Consider the following 18,927-nt stretch of genomic DNA (forward strand, 5'->3'; position numbering starts at 1 on the left):
TTCCACACCCGTATGAAACCTCTTCCTTACAGTCTTCTCCTGCTAGTGTGGCACATACTGATCTTTCACTTCTTTGAACTTCTACACTGTTCCTAGAAGTTGGCACCATATCGGACAGCACTTGTTTTTCAAGTTTATAACTCTACCTGAGCCATACATTTCTGAGGGCAGAAACCGTTTTTTGTTTTTTTTTTCCTTTTTGAGGCAAGGTCTCATTCTGTCGCCCAGGCTGGAGTGCAGTGGCGTGACCACACCTCACTGCAGCCTGGACCTCCCCAGGCTCAGGTGATCCTCCCACTTCAGCTTCCTGCATTGCTGGGACTACCGGCCATGTCACCACGCCCAGCTAATTTTTATATTTTTTGGTAGAGATGGGGTTTTGTCATGTTGCCCAGGTAGTCTGAAACTCCTGGGCTCAAGTGATCCACCCACCTTGGCCTCCTAAAGTGCTGGGATTACAGGCATGAGGAACTGTACCCGGTCAGAAACTGGATTTTATACACTGTCTTAAATAATGTACAAGCTGAGCTTTTTCTTTTATTCACTGATGCTTTTTCTTACTTGATCAACATATATTAAAAAAAAAAAGAAGAATAAAAACAAGAAACAACAAGCCAATATAAAAGTATGGCCAGGTATGATACCTTACACCTGTAATCCCAGCTACTCAGGAGGCTGAAATGAGAAGATCCCTCAAGGCTAGGAGTTTATCAGCTGGGCAACATTGTGAGACCAAGTCTCTTTAAAAAAAAAAAAAAAGGGCCAGGCACAGTGGCTCACGCCTGTAGTCCCAGCACTTTGGGAGGCGGAGGTGGGCGGATCACCTGAGGTCAGGAGTTCAAGAGTAGCCTGGCTAACATGGTGAAATCCCATTTCCACTAAAAATACAAAAAATTAGCCAGGCGTGGTGGCACACATCTGTAATCCCAGCTACTTGGGAGGCTAAGGCAGGAGAATCACTTGAACCCGGGAGGCGGAGGTTGCAGTGAGCCAGGATCACGCCACTGCACTCCAGCTTGGGCAACAAGAGTGAAACTCCATCTCAAAAAAAAAAAAAAAAAAAAAACAGTATATACAGTGAAGAGTGAAAATCTCTCTTCCACAGTCCCTCCTCCTGCAGAATCCTCCTGTTGCAGAAAAATCTGTGACCAAGGTTTATATTCCTCCAGAGCTTCCTCTGTATATGTGCATGTGTGTATATGTACATGTGTACAAGCAATGATAGGTACTTTTGATAAGCTCATTATAAATTATTTGTAACTATATTACTTTACATTATATCACATGAAAGTCTAAGAATTAGTTTTCCTTTCAGTGACCTACAAATATGAGATGACAATTACCAAAAGGCTTTTTCTTTTGAGATGGGGTCTCACTACACTGTCCAGGTTGGAGTGCAGTGGCTATTTACAGGTGCCATCATAGCACACTGCAGCTTCAAACTCCTGGACTCAAGTCATCCTGCCTCAGACCTCCAAGTACCTGGGATGACAGGTATATGCCACAGCATCTGGCTCAAAAGGACACTTTTGCTTGAAGTTAATTTCTTCATTTGACTAAGAGGTTCCCTTCTAAACTGCTACACACCATAGGCTGGTTCGCTTCTGAAGTGTTATACACCACAACTACTACAACCGTGACGCAACCACAAATGAATTTGGACTCCATGACAAAATCCTTTCGAATTAATACTGTTTCCTCAGTGCATGTAAGGAAATGTAAAATTATCTAATAGCGAAGAAATTTCAGACAGTTTTTAACTGAATTCCCTGAGGTGTTGCCTCATTTTCATTCTTTTCCTATCACTATAGCATGAAGTCAGTTTACGTTTCAATTATCTGTCCCTTATCTGCTGTCAGCAATAAGTGAGTCAGGTCTGGCAGCTTATTCTTTACTTTTCTAGACACGGGAACTTAGATACATCCAGTCAAAAAGATTTCACTTTTAAGAAAACACATAATACAAGACCAGGCACAGTGGCTCACACTTGTATTCCCAGCACTTTGGGTAGCGGGAAGCTCACCTGAGGCCATAAATTCAAGACCAGCCTGGGCAACACAGTGAGAACCCATTTCTACAAAAAAATTTTTTAGATAGCTGAGCGTGGTGGTGCATATCTGTAATCCTAGCTACTCAGGAGTTTAAGGTTATAGTCAGCTGTGATCACACCACTATACTCCAGGTTGGGCAACAGAGAAGAGACTCTGACTCTTAAAAACAAAAAACAAAAAAATATATATATAATATGCTGAACTCTTAAAAATCAGATCTATAAATTAACTCTCAAACCAAAAATCTTTATATGGGGGAGGGAAGAATAAAACAAATATAGAAAGCATAGCCTATTTTTCTACTAGTAAGTGTATCAGACCTTTTCTCAGTTTGTCAAGAATTGCTTAATATAAAAATAGAGAGCCATCACAGTAGCTCATGCCTGCAATCCCAGCACTTTGGGAAGCCAAGGTAGGAAGATCACTTGGAGCCACGAGTTTCAGACAAGCCTGGGCAATGCAGTGAGATCCCATCTCTACAAAAATAAAAATAAAAATTGAAAAATTGAAAATTGAGGCCGGGCACGGTGGCTCACGCCTATAATCCCAACACTAAGGGAGGCTGAGGCAAGCAGATCATCGAGGTCAGGAGTTCGAGACCAGCCTGACCAACATGGTGAAAATCCATCTCTACTAAAAATACAAAAAAAATTAGCTGGGTGTGGTGGTACATGCCTGTAGTCCCAGCTACTTGGGAGGCTGAGGCAGCAGAATCACTTGAATCTGGGAGGTGGAGGTTGCAGTGAGCTGAGATAATGCCACTGCACTCCAGCCTGGGCGACAGAGTAAGACTCTGTCTCAAAAAAATAAAAAAAGGAAGAAAAAATTTATGCATTAATAAAAAAGCAAACTTGAAGTCTTGCTTTAGATAATTTCTAGATTTTATCTCCTGATTATAACACTTATTACAGAATGGTCTGACTGAGAAGTCACAAGTCAAGAACCTCTCAGACAGCAGGGAGCAGTAGTATACTCACAAGGCACCAAATAAATATTTGGCAGTTTATCCCATTTTATCAATGGAAACTGATATTCAGAGAAATTAACTAGCATAAGGTCACACAGCTGTTAATTTCAAAACCAAGACTCATTTTACTCAACCACTTACATAATACTAATTCTAGTCTGTATACTTCATAGATTAGGGTTTGTGGGAAAATCTTCTTCTATAATTTCACAAAAATAATATCATCATAAATAATTTGATACATTTCTTAGGAGTCAGGTTACTCAAAAATTAATTTAAAAGGTTAAAATTAACTTGGATAAGTATGTAATGTTTCTTTACTATTTTATCTTAATTCATCAAATAAGCCATTTTTAATAACACCCTTAAGAGAATGATATAAGCCAGGTGCCTGTAGTCCCAGCTGCTCAGGAGGCTGGAGCAGGAGGATCACCTGAGCCTACAAGTTGAAGGCCATCCTGGACAACATAGCAAGACATCTCAAAAAAAATAAAAGCCGAAAGGAAGGAAGGAAGGGAGGGAGGGAGGAAGGGAGGAAGGGAGAGTGGGAAAAAAGAAAGATATAGTAAAGGTCCACAGGAAAAATCTATAATAGAAAGAATAATGCTTCAACTGAATGATAAGAGAAGCCAGGCAGGATGGTGTGCTCCTGAAGTTCCAGCTACTCAGGAGGCTGAGGTGGGAGGATCACTTGGGGCCAGGAGTTCAAGATCAGCCTGGGCAACATAGTGAGACCCTGTCTCCCATCTCAAAAAAAAAAAAAAAAAAGAAAAAAGAAAAAGAAAAGCAAAATTTCAGCACAAAATGATGTATACATAGTGATATACTACAGGAAAACGGGTTTTTAAGCAGAAGTCAAAAGTTGTTTACATCTGCCAAGCAATTAGGTAACTTGCCTCTGCAGCCCTACAAGAATGACATCTACAACCAGTAGAGCACATATTTATTAATTCTCCTAAGTTGTTGACAGTATATATATGATTTCTCAAATGATGCTTAACATACTTTTTTTTTTTTGGAGACAGTCTCACTCTGTCACCTGGGCTGGAGAGCAGTGCACGATCTTGGCTCACTGCAACCTCCGCCTTTCGCATTCAAGCAATATTCCTGCCTCAACCTCTTGAGTAGCTGGGATTACAGGCATGCACCACCATGCCTGGCAAATTTTTTTTTTTTTTTTTTGAGACAGAGTTTTGCTGTGTCGCTCAGCCTGGAGTGCAGTGGAACCATCTCGGTTCACTGCAAACTCCGCCTCCCGGGTTCAAGAGATTCTCCTGCCTCAGCCTTCCAAGTAGCTGAGATTACAAGGACCGACCACTACACCTGGCTAATTTTTGTATTTTTAATAGAAATGAGGTTTCACTGTGTTGGCCAGTTCGGTCTCAAACTCCTGACCTCATGTGATCTACCTGCCTCGGCCTCCCAAAGTGCTGGGATTACAGGAGTGAACCACTGTGCCCAGCGACGCCTGGCTAATTTTTGTATTTTTAGTAAAGACAGGGTGTCGCCATGTTGGCCAGACTGGTGTCAAACTCCTGACCTCAGGTGATCTGCCGGCCTCAGCCTCCCAAAGTGCTGGTATTACAGGCGAGAGCCACTGCACTCAGACAACGCTTAACATACTTGAAGAAAATTTTTGAGCAACTTAAAAACCTTCTCACTCATTCATTAGTGACCATAAGTTCTCAATAGAAAGAAAATAATGCCATTTGGCAGCCTCATGGCTTGGTGATACTTTACTTAGAGCGGCAGGGCACGGTGGCTCACGCCTGTAACCCCAGTAATTTGGAAGGCCGAGGCGGGTGGATCACTTGAGGTCAGGAGTTTGAGACCAGTTGGCCAACACAGTAAAATCCAGTTTCTACTAAAAGTACAAAAAAATTAGCAGGGCATGGTGGCACATGCCCGTAATCCCTACTAGGGAGGCTGAGGTAGGAGAATCGCTTGAACCCAAGAGGCAGAGGTTGCAGTGAGCCGAGATCACGCCACTGCACTTCAGCCTGGGCAACAGAGCAAGACTCTGTCTCAAAAAATAAATAAATAAATAAATAAATAAATAAATAAATAAAACAATAGCGCAAAGTAATCGTCAGTCTATAAGACCATTTAACTCAGATCAACTTACTTAGGGGAAAAATGTTTTACTCAAGCTACTATCAGTAAGAGCTCAAAAGATGAAGCCTCATATATGCTAAGACATGTTGAAATCTATGTATTAAAAACCCCTCAATTAGCTAGGCATGGTGGTACACACCTGTAGTCCCAGCTACTTGGGAGGCTGAGGCAGGACAATCACTTGAACCTGGGAGGCATAGGTTGCAGTGAGCCAAGATCGCACCACTGTACTCCAGCCTGGGCAACAGAGCAAGACGCTGTCTCAAAAACAAAAACCCTTCCAGGCTAGGAATGGTGGCTTATGCCTATAATCTCAGCACTTAGGGGAAATGGAGACAGGTCAGTCACTTGAGCCCACAAGTTCAAGACCAGCCTAGGCAACAGGTGAAACCCTGTCTCTACAAAAAAATACAAAAATTAGCTGGGTGTGGTGGCACATGCCCATAGTCCAAGTTACTTGGGAGGCTGAGGTGGGAGGATGGCTTCAGCCCAGGAGGCAGAGGTTGCAGTAAGCTGAGTTCATGCCACTGCATTCCAGCCTGGGCAACATAGACAGACCCTGTCTTAAAAACAAACAAACAAACAAACAAAAAAACACCCTCTAGTACAATGGATTCCAAATCCTCTGGCTCTCATGAGAGTTGCAAATAGAGGCATTACTTCCCTTCTTACCTCTTCTTTTAAAACAAATTTAGGCCAGGTGTGGTGGCTCATGACTGTGATCCCAGCACTTTGGGAGGCCAAGGCAGGCAGGTTACTTGAGGTTAGGAGTTTGAAACCAACATGGCCAACATGGTGAAACCATGTCTCTACTAAAAATACAAAAAATTAGCCAAACGTGGTAGTGGGCACCCGTAATCCCAGCTACTCAGGAGGCTGAGGCATGAGAATTGCTTGAACCTGTGAGGCAGAGGTTGCAGTGAGCCAAGATCACACTACTATACTACAGCCTATGCGACACAGTGAGACTCCATCTCAAAAAAATAAATTAATTAATTAACTTTAGTGTATAATCTTAAATGCTTAGGAAAGTAAGCCCTTACATAGCACAGACCAAGTCTACTTTCACCTATAGAAATACTGTGATTCTTGGGCAGGGCACGGTAGCTCACGCCTGTAATCCTAGAACTTTGGGAGGCTGAGGTGGGCGGATCATCCGAGGTTGGGAGTTCGAGACCAGCCTGACCAATGTGGAGAAATCCCATCGCTACTAAAAACAAAAAAAATTAGCCAGGCATAGTGGCAGCCGCTTGTAGTCCCAGCTGCTTGGGAGGCTGAGGCAGGAGAATGGCATGAACCCAGGAGGTAGAGCTTGAAGTGAGCTGAGATCACGCCACTGCATTCCAGCCTGGGCGACAGAGCGAGACTCTGTCTCAGAAAAATAAATAAATAAAAATACAAAATTAGCCAGACATGGTGGCGCATGCCTGTAATCCCAGCTACTTGGGAAGCTGAGACAGGAGAATCACTTGAACCCAGGAGGCGGAGGTTGTGATGAGCCGAGATCGCGCCATTGCACTCCAGCCTGGGCAACAAGAGTGAAACTCCATCTCAAAAAAAAAAAAAAGAAAGAACTATTGTGTTTCCTAAAAATTGTCAGCCAAAATTGGGAGATTTCACGTAAAATTTAGATGTACTATTTCTGACACTATGGGGTCTGCAGCACACCAGGCTGTAACAATCAGATGAAGCAGGGGTCCGCCAGGCACAGCCTGTGCACAAATCCAGTCCACTACTGGTTTCCACAGAGCCCAAGAACTGAAAATCGTTTTTACATTTTTATATCACTGGGAAAATCAATAATAGTATTTTGTTAATGTGAGAAGTACATAAAATGTAAGTTTCAGTGTCCACGAATAAAGCTTTATTGGAAGACAGTCATGTCCATTCAATGAAACATTGTCTACAGCTGCTTTAACACTACAGTGCAGCAGAGTTGAATAGCAGCAACACAGACTGCACACTGCATGGCTGACAACCTCCACTAAACCTCCAAAGACTGTCTTTTCTTTCTACATATTAGCATTCCGTGTGTATATTTGTCCTCACTAGTTTATATGAAGAAACCATATAAATCCAACCCAAATAATGACATAACATAGAATGTGAGCCAGGAAACAGAAATTAAGACCCATTAAATTTTGGTCACTGCTCATTATCCTATATGAAATTCATAAAAGACTATGAGGTATGTCTTTTTTTCATTGTTTTTGTTTTGTTTTGTTTTGGTTTTTCTGAGACAGAGTCTCACTCTGTTGCCCAGGCTGGAGAGCAATGCCGGCTCACTGCAACCTCCATCTCCCAGGTTCAAGCAATTCTCCTGCCTCAGCCTCGCAAGTAGCTGGGATTACAGGCGCCCACCACCACACTCAGCTAATTTTGTATTTTTAGTAGAGATGGAGTTTCACCATGTTAGCCAGGCTGGTCTCGAACTCCTGACCTCAGGTGACTCGCCCACCTCAGCCTCTCAAAGTTATGCACGTGAGCTACCGGATTATGCACGTGAGCTACCGGGTCCAGCCCAAGGCATATTTTTAAATCAATATTTAAGATTTCTGCAAATGAACATTTATATGTATACAGTACACACATAAATCCTATTAAGGAGGTACAACATAATCCCATTCTAAACTAGATCAATCTCATGAGGGAAAAAAAGTTTTTGCTTATTTTCATCAGATTTTTAAATCACATACATAGAAGACTTAGAAAACAAAATAGACCAAGATGTTGTCAGCAACACATCTACAGTCTGGTGTTAATAAGCACAAAAGTCACACCAGGGTATGAATCTCATGGATCCTTTCCTTACCTGAATAGCTGTCAGTTTATGTCTTACATTCACTAGGATAATGCGTGCTAATAAAAGCAGTATGGGCTTCGAGGTCAGGCTGTAGATCGATTCACCATCTAGAGCGAGCAGGCTCAGAACAAATGCATCCAGTCCTTTAACCTGAAAAAAGGATTATAAACTAAGATGATATAATTTAACAAAAGATTAATCTTTATAGGTCTTATAATAATACAAAGATTTTCCAGTCAACTCAGCTTTGAAACAAAAGCATTAATATATTACACAGCAATTGGCACTGGACAGAATTATAACACTGCAAATGCCCTTAGACATCTATAAACCCAGCCTGCCCTGATGGATGGCCACCCATCTGATCAAACTTGATTTTTTAGGTTTTTTTTCTTGAGATGGGAGTCTCACTCTGTTGCCCAGGCTAGAGTGCAGTGGCGCGATCTTGGCTCACTGCAACCTCCGTCTCCCAGGCTCAAGTGATCCTCCTGCCTGGGCGAACAGCTGGGACTCCAGGCACGCACCATCACATCTGGCTAAGTTTTTGTATTTTTAGTAAAGATGGGGTTTCACCATGTTGGCCAGGCTGGTCTCGAACTCCTGACCTTAAGTGATCCCCTGCATCGGTCTCCCAAAGTGCTGGGATTACAGGCGAAAGCTACCGCACCTGGCATGTTCAAACTTTAGAGAAACAAGGAACTAAAAAAAATGATAGCATTGAAGAGATATCATCACTTCATAAATTTACTTACAACAAAATATTATCTCAATGAAAAGCATCCCTATGTTAAAGTATTTATACTAAATAGTGTATTTGATATTTATATTAAACACCAATATTTCACTTAAGCTTCAATACATGGAAAATGTCATTATAAAGTAAGTGTCTCCTCTATAATTTCTATCAAGCCAAACAATCAACAAGGTCTCATACATCAAATGCTAAATGGGCATATGACCACGCACCAGAGTGAGCAGAAGACTGCAAAATAAAAAGGATGCCTTTGAAAAATGCACTCCCGTGTTGTACAGAGATTTTTTACAATGGACAAGGTTGTTAAAATTTGGATGGCAGAATTTTAACAACTGCCATAAAATAGCAAGGAAGAATCTTCACCCATCAGGAACATGGGTTCCAATGTCAAAGGATAGTGTCCTTTCTCTGCTTCTCATTAGTTTGTGAGTACATGTAAACTTTTCCCACAATTTTTTTCCTGATGAAGCCTCAGTTTCATCAATTATAAAATGAAATACCTGGGCCCAGTGCAGAGGCTCACACCAATATATACTACCCGGAGAGCATTACCTGTGACACTCAAGCTAGGCTGTGAGTACAAGGGAGATTTATTATTTAAATTGTATACATTTCATATGCTCTTTTAAGTGTTGGCGGTAGTTCCAATAAAAAAGTTAAAATCAAAGACTTACTCAAAGTTTCCTACAACTCCAAATGATCTCCATCAGGTCTGATTTTTCACTGCTAAAAGCGGCAAGCTCAAAGCATCCTTTTCCCACAAACACTATGCTGTTCTCTCCTCTAAATTCCTGCTCATATGACTGCACCTAGAATGTATATTTTCCTCTTCTCTATCCATTTTCTAACCACTCTTCAGGTTCTAGCTCAAGGTCCACTTCCAACTAAAAGGTCTTCTTTGACAAAATCCAGCTGCCAGAAATCTCTTTGTTAATGGCAATATTTCTTATGGTCTGAACTTCTCATGAAATTCATTTTCATACTGTTTTGATTTGCTACCTGAATTTACAGGTGCTTCTACACTAGTGTAGAAGAGTACTGGATTTTGGAACCAGAAAATGTGGATTCCAATGCCCCAGCTATAAGATCTCTGACAAGATTCTTTTGCCACTCTGAGCTTCAGTCTTTTCATCTATAGATTACCTCAAATCTGTAAGGACCAAATTGACACAAGAAATGTGAATTAAGGCCAGGCGCGGTGGCTCACACCTGTAATCCCAATACTTTGGGAGGCCAAGGTGGGTGGATCATCTGAGGTCAGGAGTTCGAAACCACCCTGGCCAACATGCTGGAACCCCGTCTCTACTAAAAATACAAAAATTAGCCGGGAATGGTGGTGAGCGCCTGTAGTCCCAGCTGCTTGGGAGGCTGAGGCAGTAGAATCATTTGAACCCGGGAGGCAGAGACTGCAGTGAGCCGAGATTGCACCACTGCACTCCAGCCTGGGCGACAGAGTGAGACTCTATCTCAAAAAAAAAAAAGAAATGCGAATTAAGCACCATTCAAACCACACATCAGTGCTCAGGAGATATTTATGGCTTTGGCTGTTTGGTGGATTTCTAATCCATACTACAGGGCCATAGAAGCCAGAAACTGATTCATACATAAGAGAGGGAATGAGATGTTTCATAAATACATTTCTAGATAATTGAAGCTTATCTCTTTAAGTGCTACAATCATTTGGGGTTTGGGGTTTTTTACCCCTGTTTTGGATGAAAACCTCTGTAGAACATAAATTATAAATTCCCTTCATAGACATAAGATACAAAACATCTTTTAACCTTTCAATTATAATTAGGATCAGCATTATGAATTAAAATTACTCTAATGAAGTATATATAGTGACTCACTAACCCAATATGCAAAGAGTTAATTATTGTGGTTTTTACATTATGCTTGTTTTTGCACTTCTTCTCTTCCTACTGCCCCCTCATTAAATTATTAAGACATAGCTCTAATAATTCTATTCCACATTTACTTGCTACTCCTAATTCTTTTTTTCTTTTTTTCTTTTTTTTTTTGAAATGGAATCTTACTCTGTTGCCCAGGCTGGTGTGCAGTGGCACAATCTTGGCTCACTGCAACCTCTGCCTCCTGAGTTCAAGCGATTCTCCTGCCTCAGCCTCCTCAGTAGCTGGGATTACAGGCGTGCACCACCACGCCTGGCTAATTTTTGTATTTTTAGTAGAGACGGGGTTTCACCATGTTGGTCAGGCTGGTCTCGAACTCCTGACCTTGTGATCCGCCCGCCTTGGCCTCCCAAAGTGCTGGGATTACAGGCGTGAGCCACCGTGCCTGGCCTACTTGCGACACCTAATTCTGAGAAACCAGGTAACACTAGGTCTGTTTTGCTGCAGAAGCTCTGGATGCACTTTGGTGATTTTGAACATAGCTATCAATCACTCAGCTTTTTCCAGGTTGAGTGGTTGATAGCTACGTTCAAAATCACCAAAGTGGCTGGATAAATCAAAGTTCTTACTTTGATTTAAACCATACTTCTTTTGTAGATATCTCATACTAGCCAGACCCTCTACATAGGAGCTCAAAAATTCCTGAGGAACTCAAACTTCAAGCTCTAATGATGGCACACTGGCACAGATCAATAATATTATCTTCACAATGGATAATAATCACCATGAAGCAATGCTGTGCCAGGAACTTTAATAAAGTATTTGTAATTTAAAGCCACCCCTGGGAGCAAACCACTCCTGGGAGCCATTCTTAAGTATAGTATCAAAACTTACCTGCAAGCTGGGAATGGTGGCTCACACCTGTAAACCCAGCACTTTGGGAGGCTGAGGCAGGCAGATCACTTGAGGTCAGGAGTTCAAGACCAGCCTGGCCAACATGGTGAAACCCCATCTCTACTAAAAATACAAAAATTAGCCGAGTGTGGTAACACACGCCTGTAATCCCAGCTACTGGGGGGGCTGAAGCAGAAGAATTGCTTGAACCCATGGGGCAGAGGTTGCAGTGAGCTGAGATCACACCACTGTACTCCAGCCTGGGTGACAGAGCAAGACTCTGTCTCAAAAAATTAATTAGTTAATTAATTAATTAAAAACTTACCTGAAATAAAATTAAACAGATTTCCAGATTTGCTGTTTTGCCATTAAAGATCTTTATGTACAGCGCTCACATCTATAATCCTAGCACTTTGGAAGGCTGAGGCAGGCAGACCACTTGAGCCCAGGAGTTTTAGACCAGCCTGGGCTACATGGCAAAACTCCCATCTCTACAAAAATATTAGCTGGGCATGGTGGCATGCAACTGTAGTCTCTGCTACTTGGGAGGCTGAGGTGGGAAGATCACGTGAGCCTGAGTAGGTTGAGGCCTGTAGGTATAGGTCTAGCCACTGTACAACGGCCTGGGTGACTGAGTGAGATACCATCTCAAAAAAAAAAAAAATCTTTATGTAACTGAGGTGATACAATCAACTAAACAACTGGTGCAGCTGTCTGTACTTTCATTAAAAACACAGCCAACATGGCTCCATAAAATGGAGTGTGTATGAAGAGGAGTTTGACAATGGAACTTCTGGAAATATGTGAAAATCTGATCAATGAACAACCATTCTTAGTAGTTTTGTGCAAACCATAAAGTCTTGTTTCTTTCCTACCTACTATTAGTTCCAGTTGATAAAGACCTGCTTATAAAAAATAAATAACACAATAATAATTACATACAACATTTTCAACAAGCATACCTCACTGAATTGCTGGAACAAGACAGATGACAAAAAATCCTGAGGGTGTAAGTCAACAGGAGGCCCCGTCCAGTTGCTCTGAACAAAAAGTTGCAAACTGCTCACACCAAGTAGAAATATCAACTGTTGTCTGCATATAAGAATGGTTAAAGAAATAAATATGAACTACTATCACTGTATAATCTCAAACACACTATTCCATTTCAGTTTTATTAAGAAAATAATATCTATCAACATTTATTGAGACTACTCTAGAGTATTACCAAAAAAAACCAAAAAAAATTTCTAAAACTTAAAACAATTTAGGTTAGCTAGGCACAGTGGCTCACGCCTGTAATTCCAATATTTTGGAAGGCCACGGTAGGAGGATTATTTGAACCCAGGAATTCAAAACAAGCCTGAGAAACATAGTGAGACCCTGTCTCTACCAAAAATTAAGAAGTTAGCCAGGGCCGGGCGCGGTGGCTCACGCCTGTAATCCCAGCACTTTGGGAGGCCGAGGCGGGTGGATCACGAGGTCAGGAGATCGAGACCATCCTGGCTAACACGGTGAAACCCCATCTCTACTAAAAATACAAAAAAGCCGGGCGTGGTGACAGGCACCTGTAGTCCCAGCTACTTGGGAGGCTGAGGCAGGAGAATGGCGTGAACCCTGAAGGCGGAGCTTGCAGTGAGCCGAGATCGCGCCACTACACTCCAGCCTGGGCGACACAGCGAGACTCCGTCTCAAAAAATAAAAAAAATTTAAAAAATTTTTAAAAAAAAGAAGTTAGCCAGGTATGGTGGTACATCCCAGCTACTCAAGAGGCTGATGCATGAGGATTGCTTGCAGTCCAGGAGTTCAAGGCTGTGGTAAGCTCTGACTATAGCACTGTACTCCAGCCTGAATGACAAAGCAAGATCCTGTCTCTCTTAAAAAGAAAAAATTTTGGTCTACAATATCCAATATTATAGCCATGAGCCACACATGGTTTAAATTTACATTAGTTAAAATTAATAAAATTTACAATTCAGTTCCTTAGTCACACTTTCCATATTTCAAGTGCTCATAGTTTACAGTGTGGCTAGTGGCTACCATCTAGGCAATGAAGATAGAGAGCACTTCTATCTCCACAGAAAATTATCCTGAACAGTGTTGATTTAGGTTCTGATCAGACGTCTATAAGTTTTCCTTGCATTCCCTTTAACAGCTCTGACATTGCAAGATGTATAGAAAACTGACTTTATACAAAAGAAAAGTGATGATATAAAGTTGTTGCTAACCTTTTACCGATCCCATACCACCAAATGCTAGAACAACAACAACAACAAAACATAGACATTTTAGTGAAACTTGTATTTTTCAGTCTTGCTGTGATGTGAGACAGGGATAGGCAAACGTTTTCTAAAGGGACAGATAGGAAATATTTTAGGCTTTGCATATCACGTTTGTTTTTTTCCAACCCTTTAAAAATGTAAAAACCATTCATTCTTAGCCACTTAGTTAGCCTGCCAGCCGTAATGTGCCAAACCCTAAATTAGGACCTAAATGGGTACAGATTCAACTCTAGCAAATAACAGCCAGGGAATCCTGGAGTTTCATTCTGAAGAGAAAGTATTAGGAGCCACTTTTTTCCTCACAGTCCCTAGGCCCTTCCTTAAAAGGAAGATTCCTTGAGAAAAAGAAAAAACAAAAAATCAAACATACAAGCCTATGGTAGCAAAAATACAAAACTCCAGATGCAATGCAAAGAATAAGCAGCATTAGAGAAAAAAGATAACAAGAGAGCTGGTTTCAGAAGTTTGGAAATTTGGAGAAAACAGCCTTAATAAACTGTCCTAATCAAAAAACAAAATCCATAAAGTGAACTGAGAATACACTTTAACTTTCAAATGTCTGAAAATAAGTCAACTGAAATGGCTCTTTTTAGCTTTGTGTGACAAGATAGAAATCTGATCTATCAGTGAATAACGCATTTGGGTGAATGTGTTGTTTTAATGGGGACCACAAGGCTACTTGCTATGAGAATGCACACGTATCACAAAGCAGTAAGAATCTGGCCGGGCAGAGTGACTCATGCCTATAATCCCCACACTTAGTGAGGCAGAGGTGAGAGGATGCTTGAGCCTGGGAGTTCGAGACCAGCTTGAGCAACATATCAAGATACCATCTCCACAAAAAGGAACCAAAGGAAAAAAAAAAAAAAAGAATGACACCAAAGGAACATAACTACTAGTAAACTAAAAAAATCAAATGGAGGCTGGGCGAAGTGGCTCACGCCTGTAATTCCAGCACTTTGGGAGGCTGAGGTAGGCAGATCACCTGAGGTCAGGAGTTCAAGACCAGCCTGGCCAACATGGTAAAACCCCATCTCTACTAAACATACAAAAAAACTTAGCCGGGTGTGACGCAGGTCTGTAATCCCAGCTACATGGTAACCTGAGGGAAGAGAATCACTTGAACTTGGGAGGCAGAGGTTGCAGTGAGCCAAGGTCACACCTCTGCACTCCAGCCTGGGCAACAGAGTGATACTCCATCCAAAAAAAAAAAAGAAAAGAAAATGAATAATATTAATTTTCAAAATAAAATTAAAAGCCTGTAGTAGCATTCTTTTGCAAACTCCTTATGAATATGGGTTATGCTTTATTCATCTTCAGAACCTCCACATCTACTATAATAGTTTATTTGTTGAAGGACTAAATGAAGCTATTTCCTAGAAATAATGGTAAAATAAAATTGCATGTATTTATAAGATAATTAAAGCTTGACATGGTTGCCACAGATAGTAGATGAAAGACAGAGGTATCAAATTTATAACAGTGAAATATAAGCCACTGAAAAGTTTAGGTTTCCCTGCTGTACTTGACCCTATAAAATTACACAAACTTTAATGGAAGAAGGTAAACCAAGGGCTTCATAACAAAAACATTAGTTCACTGAGTTCTATAAAGATAATAATCTAAAACATAATAAATAGTTACAAATGAGCACCCAGCTATGCAGAAATAACAAGATTGAAAGTATGTTTTTTGGTATTTTTTTTTTTTGAGACAGAGTCTCGCTCTGTCGCCCAGGCTAGAGTGTAATGGCACGATTATCGGCTCACTGCAACCTCCGCCTCCCAGGTTTAAGCGATTCTTTGGCCTCAGCCTCCCTAGCAGCTGGGATCACAGGTGCACGCCACCATGCCCAACTAATTTCTGTATTTTTGTATAGACGGGGTTTCACCATGTTGGCCAAGCTGGTCTTAAACTCCTGATCTCATGTGATCTACCCACCTCGGCCTCCCAAAGTTCTGGGATTTCAGGCGTGAGGCACCGCACCCAGCCTGAAAGTATGTTTTTAAGTTAAAAGGAAATAAGGTCTGAAGTTTTGCTGGTGGGTAAAGCCAACAAGACCTAAGCATTTGGGAGCTCATGGGAGTGGGTTAGCAGTTAACACCCAAATATGTGCCAGTCTCACATATGAAATCATTTTATCCTGCACCACTTTACTTTTTCCTTCTGGACAAGAGTTTTTACATAGATTACTTGGTATACCATGAGTCTTGAGTAAATGTAAGGCAAGGTTTCTCAACTGCTAAAATCAGTGCCTTACCCTGTCAAGGTGCTATTAAATGTATTCAGTCTGTTCCTCTATAAAAATTTCAAATAAAATTCTACCTTTCCATTGTGTCCAAATCTGTTGAGTAATCCAGGAATGTTACTACCTGCTTCTCCAGGTAGCTATCAATCTTTTCTTCAGCGGTTGTTGCTGAATTAAAAATATTTTGAGTCACTGAATTTAAGAATATGGCTTCATAGTTCCCTTCCAGCAGCAATTGTAGGAAAGATCCAGTCTCTGTAACATAAAAAATTAGTGCAGTAATCCAAAAAAATTTTTTTTCATACCGTAAAGAATAACATTATTAGGTAAATCTACCATTTCAGTGTGCAAAAACAATCTATAGACTTAAAATGTTTACTGTATGTCAATCACAAGGCACTCAGTAAATCCCCATCATTCTACAAACATTTTCTCTCCTAGAATTAGCAGCTCACTCATACTGACTATGAGCCCCAAAGTGGAAGTCAGCCCCAGAAATAACATTGCTCATTAATAGGTATTTACTCTTGTGCTGGGAAATTCACAAAGATTCCTACTGACAACAGAAAAGTTTCCTTAGTCAAGGTTCTAAGACTTTTCACAATCTGGCTCCTTCTACCTCCACTATCTTCTCTTCATGAAAAGTCACTCCAAGAACGCTAGTTTACTCATTATTTCCCTAATGTCCCATGCATATTCCTGACTCCACACTTTGCACTTGTGATTTTGCCTGTTGAACTCTTCTCCACTTGTTAGTCTTTCCCTTTAATCCAAAATCAGCTCAAGTCTGACTTCTTCTAGGAAACTTTTCCAGACCACCAAACTTCAAACTTCCTGTCACTGAAAGCACCCACTGTGTCACACGAGTGCCCACACACACACATACACACAGAGTACTTTACACACTACATTATTCGTTATTACTCTTCTGGGTCCAGCCTAAATCCCACAACCAGATGTGCCAGTAAATGTGCCTTTTAACTCTTTTATCTCTCTGGTAAGTATTCATTGCTCACAAGAATTAATCTTTGCCGCTTAGGCCGTTGCGTGGTGGCTCATGGCTATTATCCCAGCACTTTGGGAGGCTGAGGCAGGTAGATCACCTGAGGTTGGGCGTTCCAGACCAGTCTGACCAACAGGGTGAAAGCTGTCTCTACTAAAAATACAAACTTAGCCGGGCATGGTGGTGCATTCCTGTAGTCCCAGCGACTTGGAAGGCTGAGTGAGGCAGGAGAATCGCTTGAACCAGGGAGGCGGAGGTTGCAGTGAGCGAGATGGCACCATTGCACTCCAGCCAGAGCAACAAGAGGGAGACTCCATCTCAGTAAAAAAAAAAAAAAAACACAAAACTTTGCTGTCTCCTTTTAGCTTCTCTGCTTACCAACTGTGTGACCTTAAACAAATTACTTAACCAGAACCGGGCGCGGTGGCTCAGGCCTGTAATCCCTGCACTTTGGGAGGCTGAGGCGGGCGAATCATCCGAGGTCAGGAGTTCGAGACCAGCTAGGCCAATGTGGTGAAACCTCGACTCAACTAGAAATACAAAATTAGCCGGGAGTGGTGCCGCGCGCCGCAATCCCAGCTACTCTGGAGGCTGAGGCAGGAGAATCACTTGAACCCGGAGGCGGAGGTTGCAGCGAGCTGAGATCGCGCCATTGCACTACAGCCAGGACAAAAATAAAAACTCCGTCTCAAAAAATAAACAAATAATAAAAAATAGATAATAAATAAATAATAAATACATAAATAGATAAAAATAAAATAAAATTACTTAACCAAACTGTATTTACAGGTCTTCACCGCAAGTGGGATTAAAATGGTATCTGCCTTAAGTATCTGCTATAAGCATTAAATGACTGAGTACATGTTAAGGGCTTAGAAAAATAACTGGCATTGCCATTGTTATTATTACTGAACCTGGGCGGTAAGAAGTTTTGGGCAGAGTGAGGTCCACGCCCATGATGTCAAAGACTCAACGACCCAAAGCCTGAAAGAATCAGCTAGATTTTGTTAGCAAAAAACGAACGGAGGGATGAGAATCAGTCGCTGCCATCCCTTTTCCTCACAGTTCCCACGATAGCCTAAGGCCCTGGTAGGTGCGCCTCTCACCTGAACCGACGAACCCCTCCTGTTTCCATTGCTGCCGCTCTGCCTCAGTGGGGAATCCCCTCAGAATTGCCAGCTCCGGGGTCCACATCACCCCAGACACAGCTGCAGCCAAAACAGGCTCCCACGAGGGCCACACGGGAGTCAACAAAAGAAAGTGAAAAGTGGAGAGTCCAAACACGCTGAAATCTAGTGGCTAGTTACCGTAAATACACCCGCGGCCCTAGAACTCCATGTGTGGATACCAGCACAAGGAGGCGGCCATAACAGCAGCGCGGGGCACCTTGGGAAAAACACGCACGCTCTCTGGTCCGGCTTCCGCCTACGAGACGAACGCGAACTTGGGTTCGGAGCCTGTCGCGTGGGTATGCCCCACCCCGGGGCGGGCAATAGGAGGAGTTGAGGGCGCGGTCGCGCTCAGCCCCGCCCCCAATGGGACCACTTCCAAGAACTGTGAACGTGGAAGTGAGTATGCCTCCCACCGAGGGCTAGGGTTCAAATGCAACTCAAAACGGACATCTTAGCCAAAGCAGTTTGATTGGAAGGGCTAGAGTTGTGATTCTGAAACCATTTTGGGTTTGAACGCTCTTGATAACCCGATGAAAACCACAGTCCTTCGCGCAGAGTGCGGGTGGGCCCTTGCTCTCAGGGTTAGAGTACCCTCTCAGGGAATCACAGACACTCTGACGTGGAGTCGGTGAAGCCCAGGTTAGAACCCTGTCAGCATAGCATAGGTCTTTGGGTGAATGAGCGTGTACGGAAAGGATCTGGTTTTGACACTGCCACTACATGAATCATGGCCGGGTGGGAAATCTGCCCCTGCCGCTGTTGCAGGGAAATTTTTGGAACACTATCTGAAC

At 42.1% G+C, this 18,927-nt stretch overlaps 1 protein-coding gene across 1 annotated transcript in view; it reads right to left on the reverse strand.

Annotated features, from left to right (window-relative positions):
• The window catches only part of TTC27 (tetratricopeptide repeat domain 27), a 177,032-nt gene extending 158,689 nt beyond the window's left edge, over window positions 1–18,343 (reverse strand). The window contains exons 1-4 of the mRNA XM_001106562.4: window positions 18,071–18,343; window positions 16,039–16,216; window positions 12,397–12,526; window positions 7,946–8,086 (exon numbers count right to left, since the gene is read on the reverse strand). Of these exons, the coding sequence (XP_001106562.2) occupies window positions 7,946–8,086; window positions 12,397–12,526; window positions 16,039–16,216; window positions 18,071–18,158 (537 nt within the window). The 5' untranslated portion in view covers window positions 18,159–18,343. The remainder of the gene's footprint in view (window positions 1–7,945; window positions 8,087–12,396; window positions 12,527–16,038; window positions 16,217–18,070) is intronic.
• Between the last annotated feature and the right edge of the window lie 584 nt (window positions 18,344–18,927).

The sequence above is a fragment of the Macaca mulatta genome, chromosome 13, assembly GCF_049350105.2.
Source record: "Macaca mulatta isolate MMU2019108-1 chromosome 13, T2T-MMU8v2.0, whole genome shotgun sequence".
Classification (NCBI taxonomy): domain Eukaryota; kingdom Metazoa; phylum Chordata; class Mammalia; order Primates; family Cercopithecidae; genus Macaca; species Macaca mulatta.